This window comes from Triturus cristatus, chromosome 6 (assembly GCF_964204655.1).
Source record: "Triturus cristatus chromosome 6, aTriCri1.1, whole genome shotgun sequence".
Taxonomy (NCBI): Eukaryota; Metazoa; Chordata; class Amphibia; order Caudata; family Salamandridae; genus Triturus; species Triturus cristatus.
This window is the reverse complement of record NC_140589.1, coordinates 1914524717-1914550649: the sequence shown is the minus strand read 5'-3', so window position 1 is coordinate 1914550649 and position 25933 is coordinate 1914524717. Positions and strand designations below refer to the sequence as shown.

Here is a 25933-nt window from a genome sequence, read left to right as displayed (position 1 = left end):
TTCCTTTGTAAGGAATAAAGCTCTTTTTAGAACCTCAAATACCACGGATTCTGCCTCTTATTTTCTGAGTTATTCTTATTAGACTTTACCGCATAAAAATAGTACAGGTAATTTAAATATTTACCACAGCGGAACCATGAAGATAGTCACCAGACAACTAGTCAACTGGCCGCGATAAAATCAACGCCACGCCACAAAAATGCGAAACGCGAACGCAATATATCCTGCGATGAGGCCAATTGCTGTACAAAAAGCACCGAAAACCAGCGACCGACTTGCAAATTCCACGCGTCTGGCGGGAAAATGCAACATAAAAGCAGAGTAAACAAACGGTGAGATGACAACCTGCGAACTGTGACGCTAAACAAATGACCGTTGTCCAAATCAGATAGGCATTTCACCACAAACAGCCAAAATGCACAGACATGCATCCAGTATGTAACCTGCGCCAATGCAGAAACACACATGGTACACACTGTGAAACCGCACCTCCCCCTCACATTGCAGAGGGACAAACAACACCCGCTGCACACCGACGAGCCATGTCCATTACCAAATAAGAATGAAAGTATGGACTAATGTAGGGGCAGTGACTCCCCCTTATGCACATGTTGCCCATGTTGTGGGACTTGAGTCACCCGGTGCATCCATGCATTATGGCAGTACATAATAGAGCACAAAAGAATCCCTATTGTCACCTTTAGGCCACAAATGACAGCCAAAATGAAATGATTTGGGACACATGTGGCACGTCGAAGAGTGGGATACAGTAATAACTGTGACACACAGAACTGGCAGTTAGAATAGGTGACACCATCAACAGCCGCACTGCACAGAGGTGACACCCACCAGCCAGCCACCAATCGCTCAATTCTCAGCACAACATGTCGCACCCACACTTGTCTGAGTGAAGTGCCCGTACAGATGAGTGACATGCATGCAGGGAATGTGTATCGGAATGCTTTTATTAGCACATGCAGTGCCTGTGGCAGTCAACATACTGTGCCATTACTGTGAAGGAACTCACACAATGTGACGTTAACCAGAGAAGAAACTGTCAATGATGTAGTCCCTATGAGCTAGTCCTGCTGCGGCTGCAGTGGGGTGTGGTCCACCTGGCTCGTCTTCATCATCATCGTCCGGTGCATCTGGCACTCATATCCATGGGGCTTCGCTGCGTACACATATGTTGTGCAACACACAACATGCAACAATCATCTTGCACACAAGATCTGGGCTGTACAGGAGCTTACCACCAGTGACGTCCAGGCACCTGAAAAGTGACTTCAACACGCCAAATGTGGATTCCACGATGCCCCAGGTGCATTTGTGGGCCAAATTGTACTGCCTCTGGGCCTGTGTGTTCGGGGCTCAGAGGGGTGTCATCATCCAAGCGCAGAGTGCATATTCTTGGTCACCTGTGACAGTGCAGAGAGACATAAGGCACGACTACATACTGCATGATGTGTTGGCAGGCTCACTGGTTCATTGGTGTGTGATATGTGTGACTAAGTGATTTCTGTATGTAGAGAGGTGTGGCTCACTGGTTAGAGGCGGCAGACCCGTAAGCAGAGAATTGACCAGGGACCAGGGTTCAATTCCCGACGCGGCAGGGTCGTGGACCAGGGTCAAAACGGATTCGATAATTCTCGTTTCGGTACCTACTCTAACCAGGAACACACTCGGCAACTCTGGGCATTAAGCTTGCCTCATCTCTACAATGGCCCCCCACAGACGCTGAGGATGCCTGGTTTCACCTTGGAGATACCCAGAAAGGGACCATCTCACAGGGATAGCCAGGACGGGTTCCCCAGCGGTCTATAGCGCCGGGACACCTCCTCGTGAGGTAGCTGTTCGCGCTCTACAAATATCAGTATTATTATTATTATTATGACATGTACTGCGTGTTGCAAATGAGCTGCATCACTGTGTACTATGTAGCCTCACTGCTGCACCTCCCCCCAGAGCACATTCACTAGTGTGTGCAGAGCGATTACATCTCATGCACCCCTACGGCACACCATTGACATGCCTGTCTGCATGTGCACGGCACACCCCTACGCTGGGCCAGCCCACTCCGCTCAGGCTTACAGGAGAGACGTACAAGATACAGTTCCGCGATCTTCCTCACTGGCTGGGGTGACATGTCTACAAGCCAGAGTACGACACAGTGATGATGCTGCACAGAATGTGGCAGGCCACATGTGTGTAGGCCCATTGCGAGGACAGTGCTGACACAGATGTAGAGCACCTGCCTGGCTGAACTCGACATGCCGTTGAGGGTACATCTTTGGCTCATGCTGTGCTGATAGCGACACAAACAACAGTTGGCATGTGTGATCCCTGATCCCGAGCGGGCATGCCCTCCCCCATGTACCCCTTCGACCGACCACACATACCGGGGACAAGCCACATAGCAAAATTGCCGATTGCGTAACGGGTGGCTCAGACTCTACAACAGAGAAACACGCATCAACCACCTCCTTGTCAAGGCCCACACTGAACCACACCTAGAGCCACGTGTGGAGGACCCACACCCCTACGCAGTACTGTTGTACGCCTGTCCATCCCATTTACGCTCACATGAAGATATGACACGGTTACATGTCCCAGGTCTACACCACTGCCTGCAGTGACATGGTCGCGCACGATGTACACAGCACAATGTAATGTGGAATCTCCCCGGTCCCACATGCATATATAATGACCACACGGACACACTGAGTGAGTTTCTGGGACTGGCTATGAGCACGTGCGCCCGGCCCCTTTAATTGCCGGGGTCACATCTCCAGTGACGCCTGTGCTGGATGGGTGTTGGGTAAAGTGAGCCATCACTCAGGGGTTGGTAGGTGCTGGCAAAAACCACAGCAGTGAGCAGACAATCAGCAGTACAAGGTAAAAACAACACGTGTCCCTGACTTGAGCAGCACAGAGTTTGTGGATCCGGATGCACAGCGGCCAGCACAGGCACACCGCCACGGGTCAGTGACTTGCTGTGCACTGAGGTAGGGCAACGCGAGTTAAGCGTGTACTCGATGTCAAAGGGGAATGTCGCAGATACAGTTCCGCGATCTTCCCCATTGGCTGGGGTGACATGGTTGTGTCCACTACATTCCATACAACAACTGTGTATGTTCCCATGGATATGGCTGTGTTATGCATACTGCGGTCTGTCCAGCACATCGCCACCACTTTTGGCATTGAGAACTTTCCCAATCACAGTTCCCTTGCCTCCTTCACACATGCCTGGTTCCCACCTCTCCCCAAATTCAGCTGTGTGGCTGAGGTGCCATGCTGTTGATGGCTCATGTTCACAGCTTGCCCAGGTTACCATTTTAAGCTGTTCTGTCGTGTCTGGAGGGTGGGCATGTTGTTTTGCATGTTGTATGTGATTTTGTCACGTGTGCATTGCCAGAGTTGAGTTGCATGGTTGTGGAGGTGAGGTGTGTAGGGTGTTCATTTGGTACTTGACAACGGGCAGTGCATTCTCATTGGTGCCATCCTGGAAGCGCTGGTTGATGATGGACTGTCGGAGGATGAAGGAATCATGTACACTGGCTGGGTATTTGATGACGACGTTGGCGGAGATTCCACGGTGTTCGGATGTTGCCTGCACATTGATGTGAGACATGTGCTTTCTGTTGCGGTGATTGTGTGCTGTGTCACCAGGGGGCACAAGTAGGACATGTGTGCTGTGGCTTGCACCCAATACGTGCGTGCATCCAGCTATGGTGTATGGTCCATGCTTGGTCTCCAGCGGATCCTACGCATTCTGGTGGACGTATAAAAACTCTGGTACCAGGCTGATGATGGCACCCAGGACAGGTGTGAGGGACTTGGATGAGGCTGGCTGTGAGACTCCTCGGACTCTGGCCGGTGTTGGTTGGGGAATACCAGAGGCCAAGAGGTGCAGCACAGCCAGAAGCTTTGTGTGGGGTGTGATGTTGGTTGTTCGCTGTGTTGGTGCCGTCTGCCTGTTGGGCGATGATGGTCAAGATGCGTAGGATGGTTGTCCTTTTGAGCCTGTAGTGGGCACTGACATCCTCTGGTGCTCAGTCTGTGATGCTGGTGCGTTTCCTGTGGGTCCGCTGTCTTTGTCCAGGCTGAGTCTGTGGTGGTTCGGAGTGGGGGGTTATGGGGGGGGGGAGGGGGGATTGTGTCCTGGAGGTGGTGTCATTGGGTGTTGTTGCCCTATTGGGGCTCCGGGCTGCATGGTCAGTTGCTCGGGGGCATCTGTTCTTCATGTTTGGCTTTGGCCTTCGCTCCCTCGGTTGTCGTCTGACTTTACACCAGATCAGAGCAGGTGTTAGTTTCCTGGTTCTAAAGCGCCTTATCGCATGTTTTGTGGTCTTTCCGCAGATGTGGCTGGTCGTTGAGAATGTTGTGGAGTGGTGTTGTCGCGGCTTTATGCATGGGAATGCCTACTCTGCATCTCATTAGCGATACTTGTCGGGGTCATCTGTGGTGATGTTTTTAGCGGTTGCTATCGCGGGTAAACTGGTGTTATCGCAACTTTAGCTGCGATAAAGTGCTGTTAACTCGGCGATAGCTCCTTGAGAGTATGGCCCTCTGTCTACAGTCATTTAAGCACCATACAAGGAGCACACCTTTGTCTTGCTTCTGTTCTCCACCTGAAGAAAAACACCGCGTAAAACCTGTCGTAACTTGCCACGTCATATATAATCTGTAAAAGTGCATCTTAGATTAATTAAACAAGGGAGGGACAAATCAAACATGTCAAAACATGCTGTTCATTTCAATCTCAGTGCTGGTATGACCACACATATATGGCACTCAGGGAGAGATAATCCTCACCTCTGTGACCTGAATAGAATCTAAAATTCTTGATGCAAAAGCAAGATTTTTTTTTTTATTCTATGGCAGTGCCAGAGGCTCAGATTTTCAATCAATCAATCAATCAGTAAATTTGTTGAGTCCTTCTTGCCACCCGTGAAGGCATCCAGGTGCTGGCAGGATCCAGTTGAATAGCCGAATAGCCAGGTCTTCTGGTACTTTTGGAACTCTAGAAGAGATGGGGAGGTCCGTAATTGAAAGGTAAACTCGTTCCATGTCGTTGCTGCTAGGTAGGAGAATGGGTGACCTCTGCATCTGCTATGTTGGATGTGGGGGATGAGGGTTAGAGAAAGGGAAGTGGAGCGGAGGTGTCTGGTGAGCTGATGGAAGTTTAGGCGGTGGTTCAAGTTGTGGGTCCGCAGTTGTGTAGGGCCTTGTATGTATGGGTCAGGAGCTTGAACTGGCATCTTTTACATACAGCGCGCCAGTGGAGTTCCCCTAAGAAAAGGGTGATGTGGGTTCGTCTAGGGAGATCCAGGGCGAGACTGGCTGTGGAATTCTCTATGGTCTGTAGTCATCAGAGGAGGAGAGCTGCGATCCTTGTATAGAAAGGGTTGCCATAGTCCAGTAGGTTGGAGATGAGGGGCTGGGTGATGGTGCGTCTTGAGATTTGGGATTGCCATCTGAATATGTTATGAAGCGTGCTGAGGATGAAGAAGAAGGGAGGAGACAGAGTTGACCTGATTATGGTTGGCTTGTTGCCCAGAATGATGCCTAGATTCTCAAAATGGTCAGTGGGGGTAGGAGTAAGTCCGAGTTCTGAGGGCCACCAGGTTGCGTCACATCTGGAACTTTTGTTTCTGAAAATCAGTACCTCCCGTCTTGTCCGTGCTGAGAGTCAGGAAGTTGTCCTTCATCTAGTTGGTGACATCTGTCCTGCAGTTGTGGAAGTTGGTCTTGGTGTCACTGGTGTCTTCAGAAAGGGAGAGGATGAGTTGTATGTCATCGGCGTAGGATATGATGTTGAGTCAATGGGTTTTGGTGATGCTGGCCAGAGGTGTCATATGGGTGTTGAAGAGGGTGGGGCCGAGCGAGGATCCTTGAGGTGCTCCACAGATGATTTCCTTTGGTTCAGAGATGAAGGGGGGGGGGGGGGGGGGAGAATGACTTATTGCGTTTTTATGCTCAAAACAGAGGTGATCCATCTAAGATTAGCTCCTTAGATGCCTATGTTTTTCATTCTTGTGATGTGTGTGGTGGGAGACTGTATTGAAGATGGCCGAGAGGTTTAGGAGGGTCAGAGTCGCAGTCTCTCCTCAGTCGAGTAGGCTTGGATGTTGTTGGTAGCCTCGATGAGGGCTGTCTCGGAGCTGTGGTTGTTGTGGAATCCGGATTTGGAGGAGTCGAGTAGGAGGTTCAGTTCCAGATTGAGGAGAGTTCTTGGTTGATGACCTTTTCTAATACTTTGGCCAGGAATGGAAACAGGGTTTAGTTGGTAGTTGTTGAGTTTGCCAGGGACTGCAGATGGTTTGGTAGGGTAGGGTGTTGACTTCTGCGCGTTTCCAGTCCTCGGCAAGTTGGCCGTGGCAACTGAAATATTGAACACGGTAGTGAGTACATGGCTGATTCGGGATTCTCATAGGTTGATGATGTGGTGCGGGCATGGGCCGGTTGGGGCCGATGGAAGAGACGTGTCTGCAGAGTTAGTGATCCAGTTTTTGAAGTTTCTGATGTTCTGGTCTAGGTTGTTGGAGGAGATGGAGTGGGTGGTGTTGAGGGTGTTGATGCATGTGTCCTTTGAAGCTTTGCTCCAGCTGTGGTGGGGGCAGTTGGGCAAACTGGGGTGGAGGTCTGTGAGCTGGTGATGTTAAAGTGGAAGATGGGCTGGTCGGTCCAGGTGAGTTTTGTGGTATGGCTGTACCTGATCACTGGAGGTGAAGATGGGGTCTAGGTGTAGCCTGCGATGTGCGCGGGATAGTGGACGAGTTGGGTGAGTCAGATGTTATCCAAGCTGTTGAGGAGGTTGGTAGTGTTGATGTCATTGTGGTCGTCGAGATGGAAGTTGAGTTCACAGAAGAAAATGTAGTTGTTGGAGTCTATGGCGAGGGGGATAATGAAGTCGGCGATTAAGTTGCAGAAGGCTGGACGTGGTCCTGGAGGACGGTAGGAGAGGGTGCTCCTGATGATGGTTTTGCTGTCTTTTTGGAGTCTGAAGTTGAGGTGTTAGATGGCTTGGATGAGGTCATCATTTGTGGTGGTGCATTGGATGGATTCCTTGTGTATGATGGCGATCCCTCCGCAAGGCTTGTTGAAACTTTAGAGGTGGATAATCTTGTATACTTCAGGTATTGCGGTGGTGATGTCAGACACTGAAGTGGAGGTGAGCCAGGTCTCATCAAGGGAGAGAACATTAGGTGTGATTGAGAAGATGAGACCCCAAATCTCAGGGGTGTGTTTGTATAGCGAGCGTGTGTTGAAAAGGGCCCATGCAAATCAGTGTTTTTGTTAAGGTGGTGTCTGTGGTGTGTTTGGGGTGGGTCTGGTCAGTGGGCTGGTGTGAGTGCTCTGGCAGATGAAATGGCAGTGGGTGCAGGTGAAAGGTCCTACCATGGTGCATGGGCAGTGTTTGTTGTGGTGTCCAAGGTTGAGGTTATAGAGGTCGATGATGGTCTATCTGGCAGGCTAGATGCCTAGGTGCCTACTAGTGCCGTCGTGCTGCGGTCTGCGTGAAGTAGGACCTGAGGTGGGCAGGGCTTCTGTTGGTGGGAAGAAAGGTGAGAGGGAAACCCGGGGTGGGAAATCCCAAGCAGAAGCAGTGTCTTTGGATCAGGCTAGAACAAGCAGGAACTGGGGCCACAGGCAAGTGGCAAGCTAGGTGCCCAGGTGCGATCAAGGTGAGGATGGGTGCAGACAGGCTTGCATTTGGTGCACCTGCCGCCTGCCTTAAATAGGTTCTGGTGTGGACAAAGCATCTGTTGGCAGGACTTACTGTGAGTGGGAAGACCAAGGCGGGAAAGCACAGGGTGTTTCAGGATCAGTATGGAACAAGCAGGAACAGGGGCCACAGACGAGTGGTAGGCTAGGCGCCCAGGTGTCTACTAGTTTGGTTGATCTGCGGCCTGCATTAAGTGGGTTCTGGGATGGGTGGGGTTCTGTTGGCAGGAAAAATGGTGGCTGGGAAAACCCTGGCGGAAAAACCAGAGCAGCGGCGGTGTCACTGGATCAGGCTGGAACAAGCAGGACCAGGAGGCCACCGGCAAGTGGCAGGCTAGGTGCCCAGGTGCCTCCAAGTGCTGTCGCACTGCGGCATAGATTAAGTAGATCCTGGGGTAGGCGGGGCTTCTGTTGGTGGTGGGGGGGGAGAACGGTGAGGCGTAAATCCCGGGCAGTGGTGCCGCTGATTCAGGTTGTAACAAGCAGTAACTTGAGGCCACAGGTAGGTGGCAGGCTAGATGCCCAGGTGCTTACACATGCTTATGCTTGTTGAAAGCTGGCCCACATTAACAGAGGTCACATCAACAATAGGCGTATAGTAGAATGTCCTTAAAGTAGATTCTGAAGACCAGTTTACAGTCTTCATAATGTCGTCCAGCCTGGAACCTAATGCAAAAGATTTAGATGCCATAGCGCCTCACACCGACTGTGCACCCAACTGGCTAACGTGGGCAATGAAACTGGTCTGAAAGGTTTTTGACACGCAATGAAGGACTGATCAGTAGGATAATGCTGGAATTCCCTAGGGACTGCTTCTTATTCCTTCAAACAATTAACCATACACAATCTATCAGTAGAAGGAATTGCAACATAAAGAACACAAAGGCTATTAGCCTTTGTGTGCCTGGAAATGTAAAACGTAACCCCTTCAAGAGAAAATACTCTCCCTGTAAGATCCAGAGCACAAACATCTGACACGCTCTTGCAGGAGATCAGGCACAAACGCATAGTCCATTTAGCTGATTACTGTTTTCTGGGGATGTCCGCATTGTCAGGCCAACACTCCAAAAACCTCAGAGCGATATTGACATCCCACAACTAGGAACAACGTGGTCACAGAGGGTTAGAAGACGTAACTCCTCTCAAAAGCTTAGATGCCAACAAAGGTTCACCAACAGGCTTACTATCCACAGGAAGATGGCCCGCTGAAATTGCAGAGCAACAATTGTTGATGGATCTATAAGCCCCACCATCAGTGGCCAATTCCAACAGGAAATTTAGAATCATAGCAATATCTGCTGCCAGGGGACCCACTCTCCATGTATTACACCAACGGAGTCATTTGAGCCAGAATATTGCTTAAGCGTATCAGAATATCATGCTTGCTGTATGAAGCAAGAAGAGTGTTTCGAAAGTCCTAATATCTGCCAGCGACTCCTAAAACATTCCACGTCAGGAGCATGAGCACACCTGCAGATGAGGGAGGCACCCCGGATCTACCAGCAGAAATGGAAACCAAGATTGAATCCTCCATAGCAGAGTCACCAGAACTAGTTCTACCTCCTGTCTCATGCCCTGGCAGCAATTTTCAGAATCATCAGAAATAGCGGGAAGGCTAACACATTTTCCCTGTCAAATTCTGCTTAAGATGCTGGATCAGGCCTTAAACTGAAGAAGTTCTCCACTTTTGTTGTGACGTAAACAGACCTGCAGTGAACACCAAAGCCAGTCCAACACAATCATCTACCAGTCGCTGGCATTCATCAAGTGATGAGAATGCCAGTCCCTGACCGAATTCTGTCAGCCCGTAACATACTCCGCTATCCCCACCTTGCAGTGGTCCAGAAATTCTACGCATTATTTGCAAACTTTTGCAATCTTGTGCCCCTTAACCTTTTGACATAGCGGACCGCCGATACATTGTCCATCCTCAGCAAAATGCAACAATTTGCTGCTGAGTGGATAATTTCTTGACCGCCAAGGAACCTGCTAACAGTTCCAGACAGTTGATATGAAGCTTCAGCTCCTCCTGCAAGCAATGGCCGCACCACGGTGACTGATTGTCATTAAGTACCCCAGCCCCATCTGCTGGCATTCGACTCGATCATCACATTCAGCAGACGCCCAAAGATGGGCCTGCTGGTCCACGCTTCCATGTATTCCAGCCACTACATCAATTCCGTCCTCACTTTGGCTGACAATGGAACTTGATCTACAAATGGCAGGCCTCTGTGCAGATGCTGGATCTTCAGTCGTGGTAGCACCCTGTGACGTAGTGGCCCAGGAAAGACCGCTTTAATTGAAGAGGCTAACAACCCCACAATTTTGGCCAATCACTTCAGTGACATTCTCTGGAGGGCAACACTAACCTCAATTTTCTTTAGAGAGTCTTCAGATTACGGTTCTCCATTGGCTTCCCATCGTGGACAGAATTTAAATCACTGGTGTTGTCCTCTCTATCTGCAGAGGCGTTTCTCGCCCTGCGTATCATTCAGGACCCAGTAGTTTTTAAAAGGAAATTAAAAACACATCATTTTTTTGTCTGAATGTCATTTTCAATACCCCACTAGGCATCGCGCTGGGACACTCATGAGTAGCGGTGCGCATTACAAGTTTATGTAACATAACATAACATGGCTTGGAAGGCGTAATTGCGCCCAAATGGAGCCCACATGATGCGACTTTACCCTCCAAAGCAGGTCTCAGACATTCCACCCACATGCGATTGCAGTCTTCTTTCTCGTATCCCTGGCGTAGACACCCGTCATCATACTGCACCACCTCTGCCATTGGAATCTATTCCGATGGCCGTGGGTGAACACAAGCAGTGGGGTAAAAAGCCAGGATTAGATGAAGGTATCAGATATGAATATAAGACACCTTGCAGCTATGAATTCTGATGGTCCATGGAAAGTCCTGTGTTGTGTTTTCACCACTATCCCATGCACATGATGACAGCACCCTTTATAGCTACCTGTCACTACATCTTGCTTTGCATGTTTAAAGCATTTGGTGTTTGGGGGCGTGGCCTGACAAGATGGCCGTGTAGACGTTCTCACTGGCGCTCCCACTGACATAATTGAAATCCGACAACATCCTGAAGGGCCTTAGCAGCGGATCCCCTACAATTCTATCTCAGTGAACTGCTGCTTCTCCCTGCGGCTGAGGGGAACTGAAAGAGGCCGCCTGGAGCGTGAAATCAACTCAGGTGAAATTATGCGGCGTAGGGGCGTAACACAGGCCCCTGCATCCCCCGCAGTGCGGGGGGGGCCCCAAGCTCCAGGGGGCCCCCTCAGCACTGCCCTTCGGCCGGGGAACTCCTGCAAGAGTCCGGAGGGGGCCCCTTCACATACCTAGTAGGGGGGCCCACAGATGCGCTGCTAACTTCTCCCCGGGAGGGCTGGGTGGGGGGCTTCCAGAACGGACCTTGAGGAGAGTGCCCGGGCCCTGAGAGCCCGACCGGGACACCAGACTCCACTGATGCGGGTGATCCAAGTCGGGGTCCCTCTGGGGAGTGTGGCCCTGAAGCGATTGAGCCAGAGAGGTGTGGGGGGCAACAGCGGTACACCAAAGCGGTGGGCCCGCGACCAAGCAAAACATTGGTCCTGGATGGAGATGAGGGTCCCCTCTGGAGGCCCCCCGAGTACGCGTTGGGATGGTGAATCCAGCTCTGAGGAATCCTGGAGCCTGGGAGGCAGACCGCCGTGGACGACGCTGAGACGGAGGGCCTTTCACAGCAGCTGCAAGTAAGTGAGGCTATGTGTCTGTGGCGCGGTAGGGAGGATGCTGGCGGTGGTCGATTTGAACGCCAAGGAGGCCCCTCCCCATGTGCTGCATGCCCCGCAGCATATGGCAGAGATTTACGCGGCAGCCGGACCCACTGAGAGGGACCTGCAGTGACGGCGGCGGGTCATGTCCCTGCGAAGAACCTGGAGACCTGGGTAGCAGCGGTGAAGGATAGTTGATCCTGGACTGACTGGCTTGCAGGACCGGAACTACACAGAAAGGCGGGATGGGCCTCTGGCTGTTGGGCCGGCGAGGTGGCTGTGACACCAGGAAAGACCGGGAGAGGGGCTGCTCGGTGGCCTGCAGGGAACGGGACTGTTCTGGACTGTGGGTCCCCTGATCCTGGAATCAAGAAGCCCTCACTAGAGGAAGGCCCGACTCTGGGCGTGAGAAACCCCCGGGCTGGAGGGGCACTGCAGGAGAGTTGAGATTGCTTCCTGAGGTCAGATGGAGAAACGTGCACTGAATTTCTTCTTGGTTGATGCCCCAGGAGGACATTAAGCGAAAGGGGACCGGACCAAACGAGAAAGGGGACTGGGCCACCCTGGCCAGTTGAAGTCATAAGTACCTGTGACGTGAAGTCCCCAAGTGGCCGGGTGCTTGTGGCAGTGTGGAGGGTCGTTTTGGAGGCACGCACCCGTGCTTCGCCCAGGGTGATACCGGCGGCTCTCTGCACTGCTCGACTCCCAGGTGGGGCCCAGGATGGTGAAAGACAGGGGAAATGACGATTCTCCAATTATCATACAGAGAGAATCCTGAGTTCATTAAAGACTATGGAGACTAACATTATGCAGTAATACTTTCATTGCTGCCCCAAATGCAGCTCTTTAAAGAACATATTCTACAACACAGAGGGGGATATTATCAAGGGCCTTTTTGCCGCGTTAGCGGCAGTTTCCTCCCACTAACACGGCGATAATCTTATCGCCCTATTACCAATCTGTCGCTAACAGCAGTTAGCGACAGCTTTCCGGCGAATTTTGCATCGCCTTGCATGTCAGCGATATTTATCGCTAATGACATGCAAGGTAGGTGTTCCAGCGAAGAAACAGTAGGAAAACGCACGCTAACAACACTTCGCCCTATTATTAAGGATGTGCCGGACCCGCTTAGTGATAAGAAAACTGTAGCTAAAGCCCGTTAGCTCCAGGAACTTAAAAACAGGTAAAAAGCAGTTCTTAAAAATGGCGATAAGACTTGGGGCCACATCAGTGCACGTTTTTGGTGCTGGACAGCGCTGCAACATTGCAGGAATGCGCACCATCAATAAGATAGTGCACATTCCTGTGCCCCAGTTATGAAAAGTGTTGCTGCGCTGTGACAAGACAGCGTTGCAACACTTTCCATTACGCCCTTCTTGTAACAGCATGGATGCGCTGTATTCACTGGACAGCGGAAGGCGGAACACTGTACAGTGGAACGCAGAAAGTACTGACAAAGCGACGTTCATGGGGGGTGCCTGAATAATGGCGATGTTGGAGATCCATTGGTGGTGGTTGCACGCTGCAGTGTCATCGTTAGGAAGCATTGGTGGAGTGTTGGTGCAGAGGGAGTTGATGAGACTTTCTGCGTTGGCCTTGATCCAGTTGCGACGGTGCGATGATGGCGCTGGCGTCCGTTGGGCAAGGTGAAGACGCGATTCATCCAATGATGGTAGTGCCAGAAGAGTCCAGTGTTGTGGCTGGAGATGAAGTACCCGCTGGTGGAGATGACGTGCTCGACCGTGTGTCTTGCTATGTGGCCTGTTGACGTGACTTGCTGCTTGCGTCTGACGTCGGTGACCTTCCCCAGAAGGGAAAGGTGCCCTGGTCACTGGGGTTGCACAGGAGGAACTTGAGTTCTCCAAGTTGGATTTTGTCGGTGGATTGGAGACCCGGGTGTGCAATGAGGCCTACAGTGGGATTGGAGAATGGTGGGCCATGGCGCGGGTGGCCTGCACATGAGGGTGCCGCAGAGGATGTTCTTGGGCTTGGTCCGGATCTGTGAGTTGACGTGGTCCATGGTCACCCTTGGGTCATTAAAATGCGTGGTCAGTCAGAGTGTGCTTCTGTAGGGGATGGCAATGCCTCCTCCTTGACTGTTGGTGTGCTCCTTGCGGGTGATAATGCAGCCTGATGGCGATGTCCGGTCCAGAGCAGAGGTTGGTCCTGGCTGGCGAGGTGGTATCCAGGATTGATGGCGAGGAGGGTGCTGGCGTTGTAGCGATGGAGTGTCCAAGATGAATGCTCCTTGGTGCTGAGCGTGGTCCAGGGGCAGACGGACGAAAACGGCGTAGCCTATGTGTTGCCTTAGTCACAGGAGATGACAATATCCAAGCAGGCAGTACATCGTTAACAACGCAACTCAGACAACGCAGGAGCCTAAACATCGCATTTGATTACAACGAATTGTGAGGTCAGTAATAGGGTAATTTAAACTTTTTCAGGTGTGCATGGGTTTTAGATGTAAAACATGAAAATGTGTGTGTTTATTGGGGTAAAATATGAAGAATGGGTTGTTTGTTGGGGAAAAATACGAAAAATGGGGTGTGCATTTGGGGTAAAATATGAAAAACGGGGTGGTTTTTGGGGTAAAATATGAGAAATGGGGTGTTTTTTGGGGTAAAATATGGAAAATGGGGTGACCATTTGTCTCAATTGAGATATTTGGGGGTTCAATAAGTAATTCCAGAGTTCACGTTTGAGTTTTTTTGTGCCAAGGTTATTTTGGGGCTGCACTCACTGAAGTGGGAACAGTGATCTTCATGTCTCCGCTATGCAACACATACTCTAATGTTGCAATGTGCCTACTTATAGTATGCATTGGAATGGAATGCGAGGTTAGGGCATGCATCGCAACTACGTATGTGCCTTTGGCACACTAGTGGTATGCCCGCTGTGCATGGGCGCACACTGGCCAACATTGAGAAGTGCAGGGGGGGGTCTAGACAGCTGTGAGGTGGTAAAGGCTGTAAAGAACACTGGATGGTGCATGGTTGCGGGGATGTGTGTGTGAGCGTGTGTTGTTAAAAATTATTGAGGTAAGTCTTACCTCTAAGCCGGGTCCCGTGTCTTCGTATCTCCTGCTCTCCTGCATCTGCTTCCAGGAAAAGGATGTTGACAGCTAGGCTCCCTCCTCTGATTCAATCACAACGCTGTGATGCGGCAGTGGGATTGTTAATTGGCAACGGGACAAGTGCCGAACACATGCACTTCCAGATCCAGACCAGCCACAAATCCACACTCTGAGGAACCCTCGTCTACAGCCCCCCGGACACACCAGCCAGCCCACCATCTCCACCTGGACACCAGGCACAGCCGAAGACACCGCCTTGACCATGAAAGGCATCCACTCGTGGGCCCCCACCAACCCATGCCCTCCTCCCATCTACCACAGAGCTGTGTCCGCCATTACACACGATTTACAACTCACCATCAACACCACCTTCAAAACCGGCACCTACCCAGACGACTGGAAGCATGCAGAAGTCGGGCCCCTGCTCAATAATACCACAGCTGACCACACCGACCTCAAGAACTACCGGCCCATCTCGCTCCTCCCATTCGTGGGCAAAGTTGCTGAGTAAACAGTCAACAGGCAACTGACAAGATTCACTGATGACAACGCCATCCTAGACCCATCCCAATCCGGATTGCCAAGCAACCACAGCAACAAGGACGCCCTACTCGCCACTACAGACGACATATACACTCTCCTGGACCAAGGCCACTTGGCAGCCCTCATCCTACTTGACCTTTCACTGGCCTTCGACACCGTCTCCCACCGCACACCAGTCGCCATACTACACGACGTCGGCATACAAGGAACAGCCCTAGACTGGATCCGATCATTCCTCACCAGAAGGCAAAGAATCAGACTGCTACCCTTCCTCTCAGATCCCACTTAAATCACCTGTGGAGTCCCACAGGGGTCATCTCTGAGCCCGACCCTCTTCAACATCTACATGGCCCCCGCAACGCCATCGCCCGACAACACGGCCTCAACATCGTATCCTATGCTGATGACACCCAGCTCATCCTCTCCCTCACCAAAGATCCCACCACTGCCAGACTCAACTTCCAGTAAGGAATGCCGTACAGCGTATTCTGGATGACCAACAGCTGCCTGAAGCTCAACACCAAGAAGACAGTAGTCCTTGTCCTTGTAACCACACCTTCAGCATGGGACAATACCAGTTGGCCTCCGCCCTCGGAAGCCCACCTACCCATTTGGACCATGCCAGAAACCTCTGCATCGTACTCAACCCATCCCTCACCATGAACCGACAGGTCTACGCCATCACCTCCAGCTATTTCAACACCCTCTGCATCCTCCACAAGACCTTCTAATGGATCCCCCCGGGAGTCAAAGAAGACAGTCACCCATGCACTCATCACCGGCAAACTGTACTATGGAAATGCACTCTACGCCGGTATTTACAAGTTCATACTCCACAAACTCCAGACATTGCAGTACACCGCCGCCAGACTCGTCCTCGGCATCCCCCGGCACAAACACATCAGCCAACACCTACGTAGACTCCACCTGCTCCCCGTGGAGATAAGAGTCAGCTTCCAAATCATCACTCACGCCTACAAATGCCTACACAACAACGTTACCAAATACCTCAACGACAGAATCAACTTCCATGTACCCAAATGAGACATCAGATCTTCCAAAATCGCACTGTCCCTAACCCCACGTATCCACAGAGCCAGTGCAGGCCGAAGATCCTTCTCCCACATTGCTTCCAAGACGTGGAACAAACTACCGGCATACATCAGAGGTGCCCCCTTCCTGAACACCTTCATGAAGACCCTCAAGACCTGGCTCTTCGGCTAACAGATCGCTGGCCCCCACCCTCAGTGCCTTGAGACCCTCATGGGTGAGTAGCGTGCCTCCAATTCCCGAGTGATTGATTGAGTTATCATCATGTGAAGATTTTTCCTCTTCTGCACTGCTTGATGTGGTGGGGCAAAGCTCTTCCGCCATAGCGGTTGAGACGCCACTGGGGGTGTGTCATCTACCTGTGATGGGCATGAGCAACTCGCACCCCGGCCCACATGCGCGACGTGTCCCACCTTCTCCTTACCTGGACATTGACCCTGTGGCGCAATCCACTGCATTCTCTACAAATCTGTGACTCAGCCAGCAGGAGCCTGAGCCAGGTGTGATTTCACTGGGCTGGGTACAGCAGGCACCGCGTAGTCCGCTGGTGGACCTCCCAATGCAGTTGATGCAGCAGGGCTCCCTTAGGTGTGTAGTTGCAGTGCTCGGAACACACATGTTCGGCATGGCACAGGGGCCTCACTCTCCACAGCGTCCGGCTAGCCCAACATCATCCATCCTGTGATGCAGGGAGACAGCACGCACCATTGGTAATCCCCTCCGTGCACCCGCAAATCAATGTCTCCTGCCACGGTTCATCGACTCCACAGCTACTCAACATCCCACTCCAGGCCACAGACGCAGGTCCAGTGTGGGATCCATGCTCCAGACGCAGGTCCAGCAAGGCATCCAGGCACCAGACTCCGGTCCAGCAAGGCATCCAGGCACTAGACGCAGGTCCAGCGAGGCATCCAGCAACCAGATGCAGGTCCAGCGAGGCATCCAGGCTCCAGGCACAAGTCCAGCGAGGCATCAAGGCTCTCTTCCTGGTCAACCGGGAGGTTGTGTGGCTTGAGTGAGTTGTTGTGTGCTGCACTTGACCCTGGCTGCTTAAATCTGCATTTAAACTTTTTTTGGTACATCTTTTATATTGGAGGTGGACTGATAGGCTTAGTCCACACTTGCTGCTTAGAGTGCCTTTTTCTATCGCTAAGGGCTTATTGCTGGTTTCCGCCCGCTAGCGCCGGTTTCTTTAACGCCATCGCGCTAATGTTAGCAGCAGTTTTCCCTGCAGCTATCACCTCTTAGCAAAGAGGGCGAAAACTTGCAGGGATCAACGGCGATAAGAAAACTAGCACTAACCTAGGTTAGCGGTACTTATCACCATTTCTTGATAATATGCCCCATAGTTTTTTTACAATCTGGAAAACAAGGATAGAAAATGCTTTCGGTCATAGTTTTGCTCCTTTTCCATATTTCAAAATGCACTCAGTCTGGAGAGTAAAATCTTTTAGAGATCTCGAACGTTTTAACATCTGAAATTCTTCTAAAGGATAGTTGATAACACTTCTCTTTCAAAAAAGCAATTATCGGGCCATGTAGTGAATAGATCAAAAATGAGGATAACATTCCACAGAGAATCATACTTGTTCTTGGGAGGACATTTAAGTCTAATTCTCTTTATTACCCTGAAGATCAGAGGATCTGAACCAATAGAGTAATCATTTATTAATAAATGCCTGCCGATATGCCTGAGCAAAATCAGTTGATTGTTCTATAACATAGGTGGAAGTGCACTCGTTGTCAAGTAAGTCAATTCAACCAGATCTTATTCCAAAAAAATGTTCCTTTATTAGGTTCAATCTTAAAACTGGCAGACAGCCAACGCGTTTCGTCCCCTGGGGGACTTCGTCAGGGCTGTAACAATTACAAAAGAAAATGACATAAATACCACATATAAAATACACATAACACAAAACAAAAAATAATATACACATATATATGTATCAATAATACAGTTTTCAGAAACGACCCACAGAATACAATCACAACAAAACAGATGAATATGTCTCTAAGTCATCCATAAGGAAGAAAAACAAACAGTTTATCAGAACAATAACTCATCCAAAGGTAAAACAAGCAATATAATGCAAAAAAAAACAAATAATTAACATATTCAAATTAATAAGTTCTAATACAAAAAAAGAGAAAAGAGACAAATATAAAAAATACATCAAGACATTATGTAAAAACAACCATATATAATACAATAACAAAGATAAATCTACAAAACCAAATTAATACAAACAAAAATGACGAGACCTAACAATACCCATATAGTCATCCAAATGGGGTGATTATATGTAAAACTGCCCAATGTGAAGTACAATGGCCCTTAGGCAAGTACATTTAAAAAAGGGGGGACTGTTATGTAAGGACCGATCACCTCATATGTATTTATATGAATGTTAGAGGAAGTAATAACAAGAGGAATTTTACCAAATTGAGTAAGGAAGAGCGATCAACAGGTTTCAAAGAGTTGCAAAAAATATGCTTCCAGAGAAATTATGCCAAAAAGAGAAAAGCAAAACGCAGTAGTTACAAAATTATTGTGCAGAAAAGAAAAGAAATCTCACCACCGAAATAACAACTGAGTAGTTCAAGATGATGATGTAATCATGAGAGAGAATATAAATCAATCTTCTGAAAGGCACAATCAGCCTTAGGAGAAAAAATAAATAAAAAGATATAACAGTATCTGGAAAAATGGAAATATTTTAACCTTAAATAATGAAGATCCTAATAATTTTAAAATGTTTTACTTTATGCCACCACTAACTAAAACTGCTCAGACCGGTAGCCCACAATCGCCATTCGATTAAGACATTCGAATCAGACAAAACGGCAAAACTCACCAGAATCATATAGGTGTCCAAATTCATGAAAAGGATCAGTATATAGGATCCTATACTAATATGCTGTAGGACGAGCATCCAAATAAGGAATTGAGGCTGGGTAATCTATCAAAAATATATAATGTATAAAAATAATTAGTTAAAGTCAGCAGGTAATAGATCAATACTATTATAAAATTGGCAAACCGATATAATGGTTGCCCAAGAAGAGTAAACTTGATCAGTGGTGACATTGTTAAAAATAATGACCTACAAACAATCGTATATAACATTCCCTATATTGAAAAGGGGGTATTGTTGAGATGTGGGCAAAAAGCACTGAATCGATCCTTAATATTTAAAGAAATATATAACAGTCCTGATAAGTACTAATAATATCAACGAAGGAGGCAAGGTGTTACTTGTGGGTCGTTTCTGAAAACTGTATTATTGATACATATATATGTGTATTATTTTTTATTTTGTGTTATGTGTATTTTATTTGTGGTATTTATGTCATTTTCTTTTGTAATTGTTACAGCCCTGACGAAGTCCCCCAGGGGACGAAACGCGTTGGCTGTCTGCCAGGTTTAAGACAAAAGCTAATAAAGAAACTTTTTTTGGGAATAAGATCTGGTTGAATGGACTTACTTGACAACGAGTGCACCTTCCACCTTCTTTTACAACAATTTGTCAGTGATTGCATCTTTGGACGGCGGGTGCAGGAAGTGGTTGCACCGCTAATTTATTCATTGTACTCTGGAATTTGAGGTGCTTGGCCTTGGTCAGCCGTTTGTTCTTTCTTTTTTGGTCTATAACATAGGCCTGAATTAATTAAACCTGCAAGGTAGTTTGCTACATCCACTACAGGAGCGTCCACGGGATCCAAACCTCATTCCAGGCACCAACTACACAATTTTTTCCAAACCCCAGTGTATCTTCTCCTTGCTCCTGGTGCCCACGACTCATCCAGTAGATCTTTAGCCTCTCCTGAAAGGCCTGAGTATCTCTTAGATTTCCTGAAATCTTCCAAGAAAGAAGGCTTATATTTCCTTCTAGAAGGAGAGGATGTTCTTTTTCTTCCTGTCCTTGAAGAAGACCACTGTTACCACTGTTACAAACTTGGGTATTCCAGAATGGAGTAACTAGTACTATTTTGCATTGTTCTAATCTGACTTTCAGAAGAACTCTCTAGATTAGAGAAAATGGAGGGAATGCATAACAATTCTGTTTGTTCCAGGATTGGACCAGGGCATCTACTGCCTGTGCATTGGGATCCGGTCTCCAGCTGTAATACCTTTGACCTGAAAAGTGAGTCTGCTGGTAAACAGGTCCACATGAAAGGGTCCCCACAGATCCTGAATCTTCTTGAAGAATATAGGATTCAATTTCCAGTCAATTGAATTTTTTAGGAACTTTGAGTTCCAATCTGCCCTTGTGTTTTGATGACCACGGATAAATTCTGCCTTCAATATAATCTTTTGGCTCCAACAGAATTACCAAATCTTCTTTGCTAGGTCTGCAAGTATCTTTGATCTTGCAATCACGTTAGTCTAATTGTGGGTCAGTTGATGGTAGTGTTATGTCACCTCCGTGACACTGATCTGGTTTTCCTTCCCCGATCCAGTTGTTCCTTGCTGGTCGTCTGGGGGGCTTGTGGGGTTCGCGTTGACCTCTGCACTCGGTCCGGGTGAATCCATGGTGCTACGCACTTTGAATTGTTTTTGGTGTGTTCTTTTTGTTGCTTTTATAGTGCATTTTCCCACATGACGCGTGGGATTTGCAGGCCTCTCACTGATTTTCGCTGCTTTTTGTATCGCGATTGGCCTCATCGCAACTTTTTTTGCGTTCGTGTTTCGAATTTTTGCGGCATCAGGTTGACTTTATCGCGGACATTTGACACGTTGTCGAGGTACCTCTGTGTTCTGAATACTTAATTAACACAGAGCTGCTTTCCCACCATAGACTGCGATATGAGGAGTTGCATTAAGCTAATTTTGCGGTAATTATCACACGTTCTTGAGAATATCCCCCATAGTTCACAGATCTGGAGTTACTGTATTTAGATGATAGGCCAGACCTCTTGACATTGCCAATGCTTGTTTAGGCATTAACTCTCTGATGGGATATAAATGGCAACGTGCATAGTGTTAGTAGTAGGTTTGTTTAAGATGACACATGGTGAAAGGCTGGCATGAGGTGATAGTGATTGAATGAAAGGAGGGCTGTCATGTGAACATGGATGAAGCTGCTAAGAACATGTGAGCCCTTCAGAGCCTTCTTTGTTGATCGTTCTTGCCTCCTCTGGGGGGAAATATGTTGAGCCCCCCCCCCCCCCCCCAGCATTCCCGGCACAGTAACTGCCACAGACAGGCCTCCACTCCTAGGACTGACTTCCCTTCAGGTACAGAAGGTTGTGATGGCCTCAGGGCCACAAAGCCATCTCACTAGAATAGGAACCAGTGACTGGAAGGTGCAGACAGACCCCTGGGTTAGGTGCCTTTGCTCGCTGAGCCATCTCACTGGGATAGGAATCAGTGACTGGAAGGTGCAGACAGACCCCTGGGATAGGTGCCTTTGCTCGCTGAGCCATCTCACTAGAATAGGAACCAGTGACTGGAAGGTGCAGACAGACCCCTGGAATAGGTGCATTTGCTCACTGAGCCATCTCATTACAGCAGGAACAGACAGGTGCACCTTATAACTGCTGCTGAAAGCAGAAGGGGGGTTTATGCCCGTAAGAGGAGCCCCCACGTCTGAACCTAACATGGACTTGGTGGATATGACTTAACCTCCTGCCCACCTTCCCCGACTCGACTTACCTGAGCTCCCGCAGGCGGCACCGCGGATCCCTCAGCGCCGCACCAATGGCAGATATGTCTGGCTCGATCTCAGGTGAACTCTCCTCATCCTGCATGGAACACTGTTGGAGGCTGTGGAAGAAAGAGCAGCCGTGAGCGTCACAGGGTCAGTGCAGGGGTCACGCAGTGCAAAGCTCTCTTCACAGGTGTCTTTCTTCTTCAGAGTCAAGATATTTATAGTTAATGAGGACAGGGTTTTAGTAGCAGTGAAAGGCGTGAACTGCTCCTGTCCCAGGAGGCATCAAGAGACGAGCCCACCGACCTCTGACCCCTCGAATCCCACAGCGGAAACGGAAATAGCGCCTGGAAGACTCCAGAGTGGGGAGATGTTTTTATGTATGTGTTTGGGTGGGAAACTATGAAGATTACCCTTGCAGTGACACGAGTTCTTAAAAGCAGCTTGAGCTACAGTAACACAGTACACAATAGTCTTTAACAGATTTAGCTGCAGTCTGTACTATGGTCTTGAATCTAAAGCTGTGCTTTTAAAAATATTTTATGAGGATATTTTTACATTGCAATGGTTTGTAACAAACTCCACAAGACATAAATATTGACTGATTATTTACTAATTATTCAACACCGAAGAAACTCCCAGTTTGGAATAAAAAGATAAATGAATACACCACATTTGTAACTGCCAGTAGGGAGCTAAAGAATGAATGAATTAATTATTTAATGTGGAGCAATCACAACTCACATCTGGTAAGAACAGAATGAATGAATAACATTCACGAGGAGCTCCCAATAGGGAACTCCACAATGAATGAAAGAAGCACACATTAGCTCCCATTACGGAACTACACAGTGAATGAATAAATCACATGTAAAGCTCCCGTTAAGGTACCACGCAATGAATGAATAAAGCACGTGTAGAGCTCTCATTAGGGAACTACACCATGAATGAATAAAGTACACACAGGGCTCCCATGAGAGAATAACACAATGAATGAAAAAAGCACACGTAGAGCTACCATTAAAGGACTACACATTGAATGAATAAAGCAAATGAGGACCTCCCTTTGAGGAACCACGCAATGGATAAATAAAACATACACAGAGCTCCCACAGGGGAACCACGCAAAGGATGAATAAAGCATACACAGAGCTCCCACAGGGGAACCACGCAAAGGATGAATAAAGCACACACAGAGCTCCCACAGGGGAACCACGCAAAGGATAAATAAAGCACACACAGAGCTCCCACAGGGGAACCACGCAAAGGATGAATAAAGCATACACAGAGCTCCCACAGGGGAACCACGCAAAGGATGAATAAAGCACACACAGAGCTCCCACAGGGGAACCACGCAAAGGATGAATACAGCACACAGAGCTCCCACAGGGGAACCACGCAATGGATGACTAAAGCATACACAGAGCTCCCACAGGGGAACCACGCAATGGATGAATAAAGCATACACAGAGCTCCCACAGGGGAACCACGCAAAGGAAGAATAAAGCACACACAGAGCTCCCACAGGGGAACCACGCAAAGGATGAATAAACCATACACAGAGCTCCCACAGGGGAACCACGCAATGGATGAATAAAACATACACAGAGCTCCCACAGGGGAACCACGCAATGGATGAATAAAGCATACACAGAGCTCCCACAGGGGAACCACGCAAAGGATGAATAAAGCACACACAGCGCTCCCACAGGGGAACCACGCAATGGATGAATAAAGCATACACAGAGCTCCCACAGGGGAACCACGCAAAGGATGAATAAAGCATACACAGAGCTCCCACAGGGGAACCACGCAATGGATGAATACAGCACACACAGAGCTCCCACAGGGGAACCACGCAAAGGATGAATAAAGCACACACAGAGCTCCCACAGAGGAACCACGCAAAGGATGAATAAAGGACACACAGAGCTCCCACAGGGGAACCACGCAATGGATGAATAAAACATACACAGAGCTCCCACAGGGGAACCACGCAAAGGATGAATAAAGCACACACAGAGCTACCACAGGGGAACCACGCAAAGGATGAATAAAGCACACACAGAGCTCCCACAGAGGAACCACGCAAAGGATGAATAAACGACACACAGAGCTCCCACAGGGGAACCACGCAAAGGATGAATAAAGCACACACAGAGCTCCCACAGGGGAACCACGCAAAGGATTAATAAAGCACACACAGCGCTCCCACAGGGGAACCACGCAATGGATGAATAAAGCATACACAGAGCTCCCACAGGGGAACCACGCAAAGGATGAATAAAGCACACACAGAGCTCCCACAGGGGAACCACGCAATGGATGAATAAAGCACACACAGAGCTCCCACAGGGGAACCACGCAATGGATGAATAAAGCACACACAGAGCTCCCACAGGGTAACCACGCAAAGGATGAATAAAGCACACACAGAGCTCCCACAGGGGAACCACACAATGAATGACTAAAGCACACACAGAGCTCCCACAGGGGAACCACGCAATGGATGAATAAAGCATACACAGAGCTCCCACAGGGGAACCACGCAAAGGATGAATAAAGCATACACAGAGCTCCCACAGGGGAACCACGCAAAGGATGAATAAAGAACACACAGAGCTCCCACAGGGGAACCACGCAAAGGATGAATAAAGCACACACAGAGCTCCCACAGGGGAACCACGCAATGAATGACTAAAGCACACACAGAGCTCCCACAGGGGAACCACGCAATGAATGACTAAAGCACATACAGAGCTCCCACAGGGGAACCACGCAATAAATGACTAAAGCATACATAGAGCTCCCACAGGGGAATTACACAATGAATGACTAAAGCATACACAGAGCTCCCACAGGGGAACCACGCAAAGGATGACTAAAGCACACACAGAGCTCCCACAGCGGAACCACGCAAAGGATGAATAAAGCACACACAGAGCTCCCACAGGGGAACCACGCAAAGGATGACTAAAGCATACATAGAGCTCCCACAGGGGAACTACACAATGAATGACTAAAGCCTACATAGAGCTCCCACAGGGGAACCACGCAAAGGAAGAATAAAGCACACACAGAGCTCCCACAGGGGAACCACGCAAAGGATGAATAAAGCATACACAGAGCTCCCACAGGGTAACCACGCAATGGATGAATAAAACATACACAGAGCTCCCACAGGGGAACCACGCAATGGATGAATAAAGCATACACAGAGCTCCCACAGGGGAACCACGCAAAGGATGAATAAAGCACACACAGCGCTCCCACAGGGGAACCACGCAATGGATGAATAAAGCATACACAGAGCTCCCACAGGGGAACCACGCAAAGGATGAATAAAGCATACACATAGCTCCCACAGGGGAACCACGCAATGGATGAATACAGCACACACAGAGCTCCCACAGGGGAACCACGCAAAGGATGAATAAAGCACACACAGAGCTCCCACAGAGGAACCACGCAAAGGATGAATAAAGGACACACAGAGCTCCCACAGGGGAACCACGCAATGGATGAATAAAACATACACAGAGCTCCCACAGGGGAACCACGCAAAGGATGAATAAAGCACACACAGAGCTCCCACAGGGGAACCACGCAAAGGATGAATAAAGCACACACAGAGCTCCCACAGAGGAACCACGCAAAGGATGAATAAAGGACACACAGAGCTCCCACAGGGGAACCACGCAAAGGATGAATAAAGCACGCACAGGGCTCCCACAGGGGAACCACGCAAAGGATTAATAAAGCACACACAGAGCTCCCACATGGGGAACCACGCAATGGATGAATAAAGCATACACAGAGCTCCCACAGGGGAACCACGCAAAGGATGAATAAAGCACACACAGAGCTCCCACAGGGGAACCACGCAATGGATGAATAAAGCACACACAGAGCTCCCACAGGGGAACCACGCAATGGATGAATAAAGCACACACAGAGCTCCCACAGGGGAACCACGCAAAGGATGAATAAAGCACACACAGAGCTCCCACAGGGGAACCACGCAATGGATGAATAAAGCACACACAGAGCTCCCACAGGGGAACCACGCAAAGGATGAATAAAGCACACACAGAGCTCCCACAGGGGAACTACACAATGAA

At 49.1% G+C, this 25933-nt stretch overlaps 1 protein-coding gene across 1 annotated transcript in view; it reads right to left on the bottom strand.

The window, feature by feature from the left end:
- The window catches only part of LOC146822443 (NACHT, LRR and PYD domains-containing protein 12-like), a 341354-nt gene that overhangs the window by 116624 nt on the left and 198797 nt on the right, over window positions 1-25933 (bottom strand). Inside the window, exon 5 of the mRNA XM_085613551.1 lies at window positions 21818-21928. Within this exon, the coding sequence (XP_085469677.1) occupies window positions 21818-21928 (111 nt within the window). The remainder of the gene's footprint in view (window positions 1-21817; window positions 21929-25933) is intronic.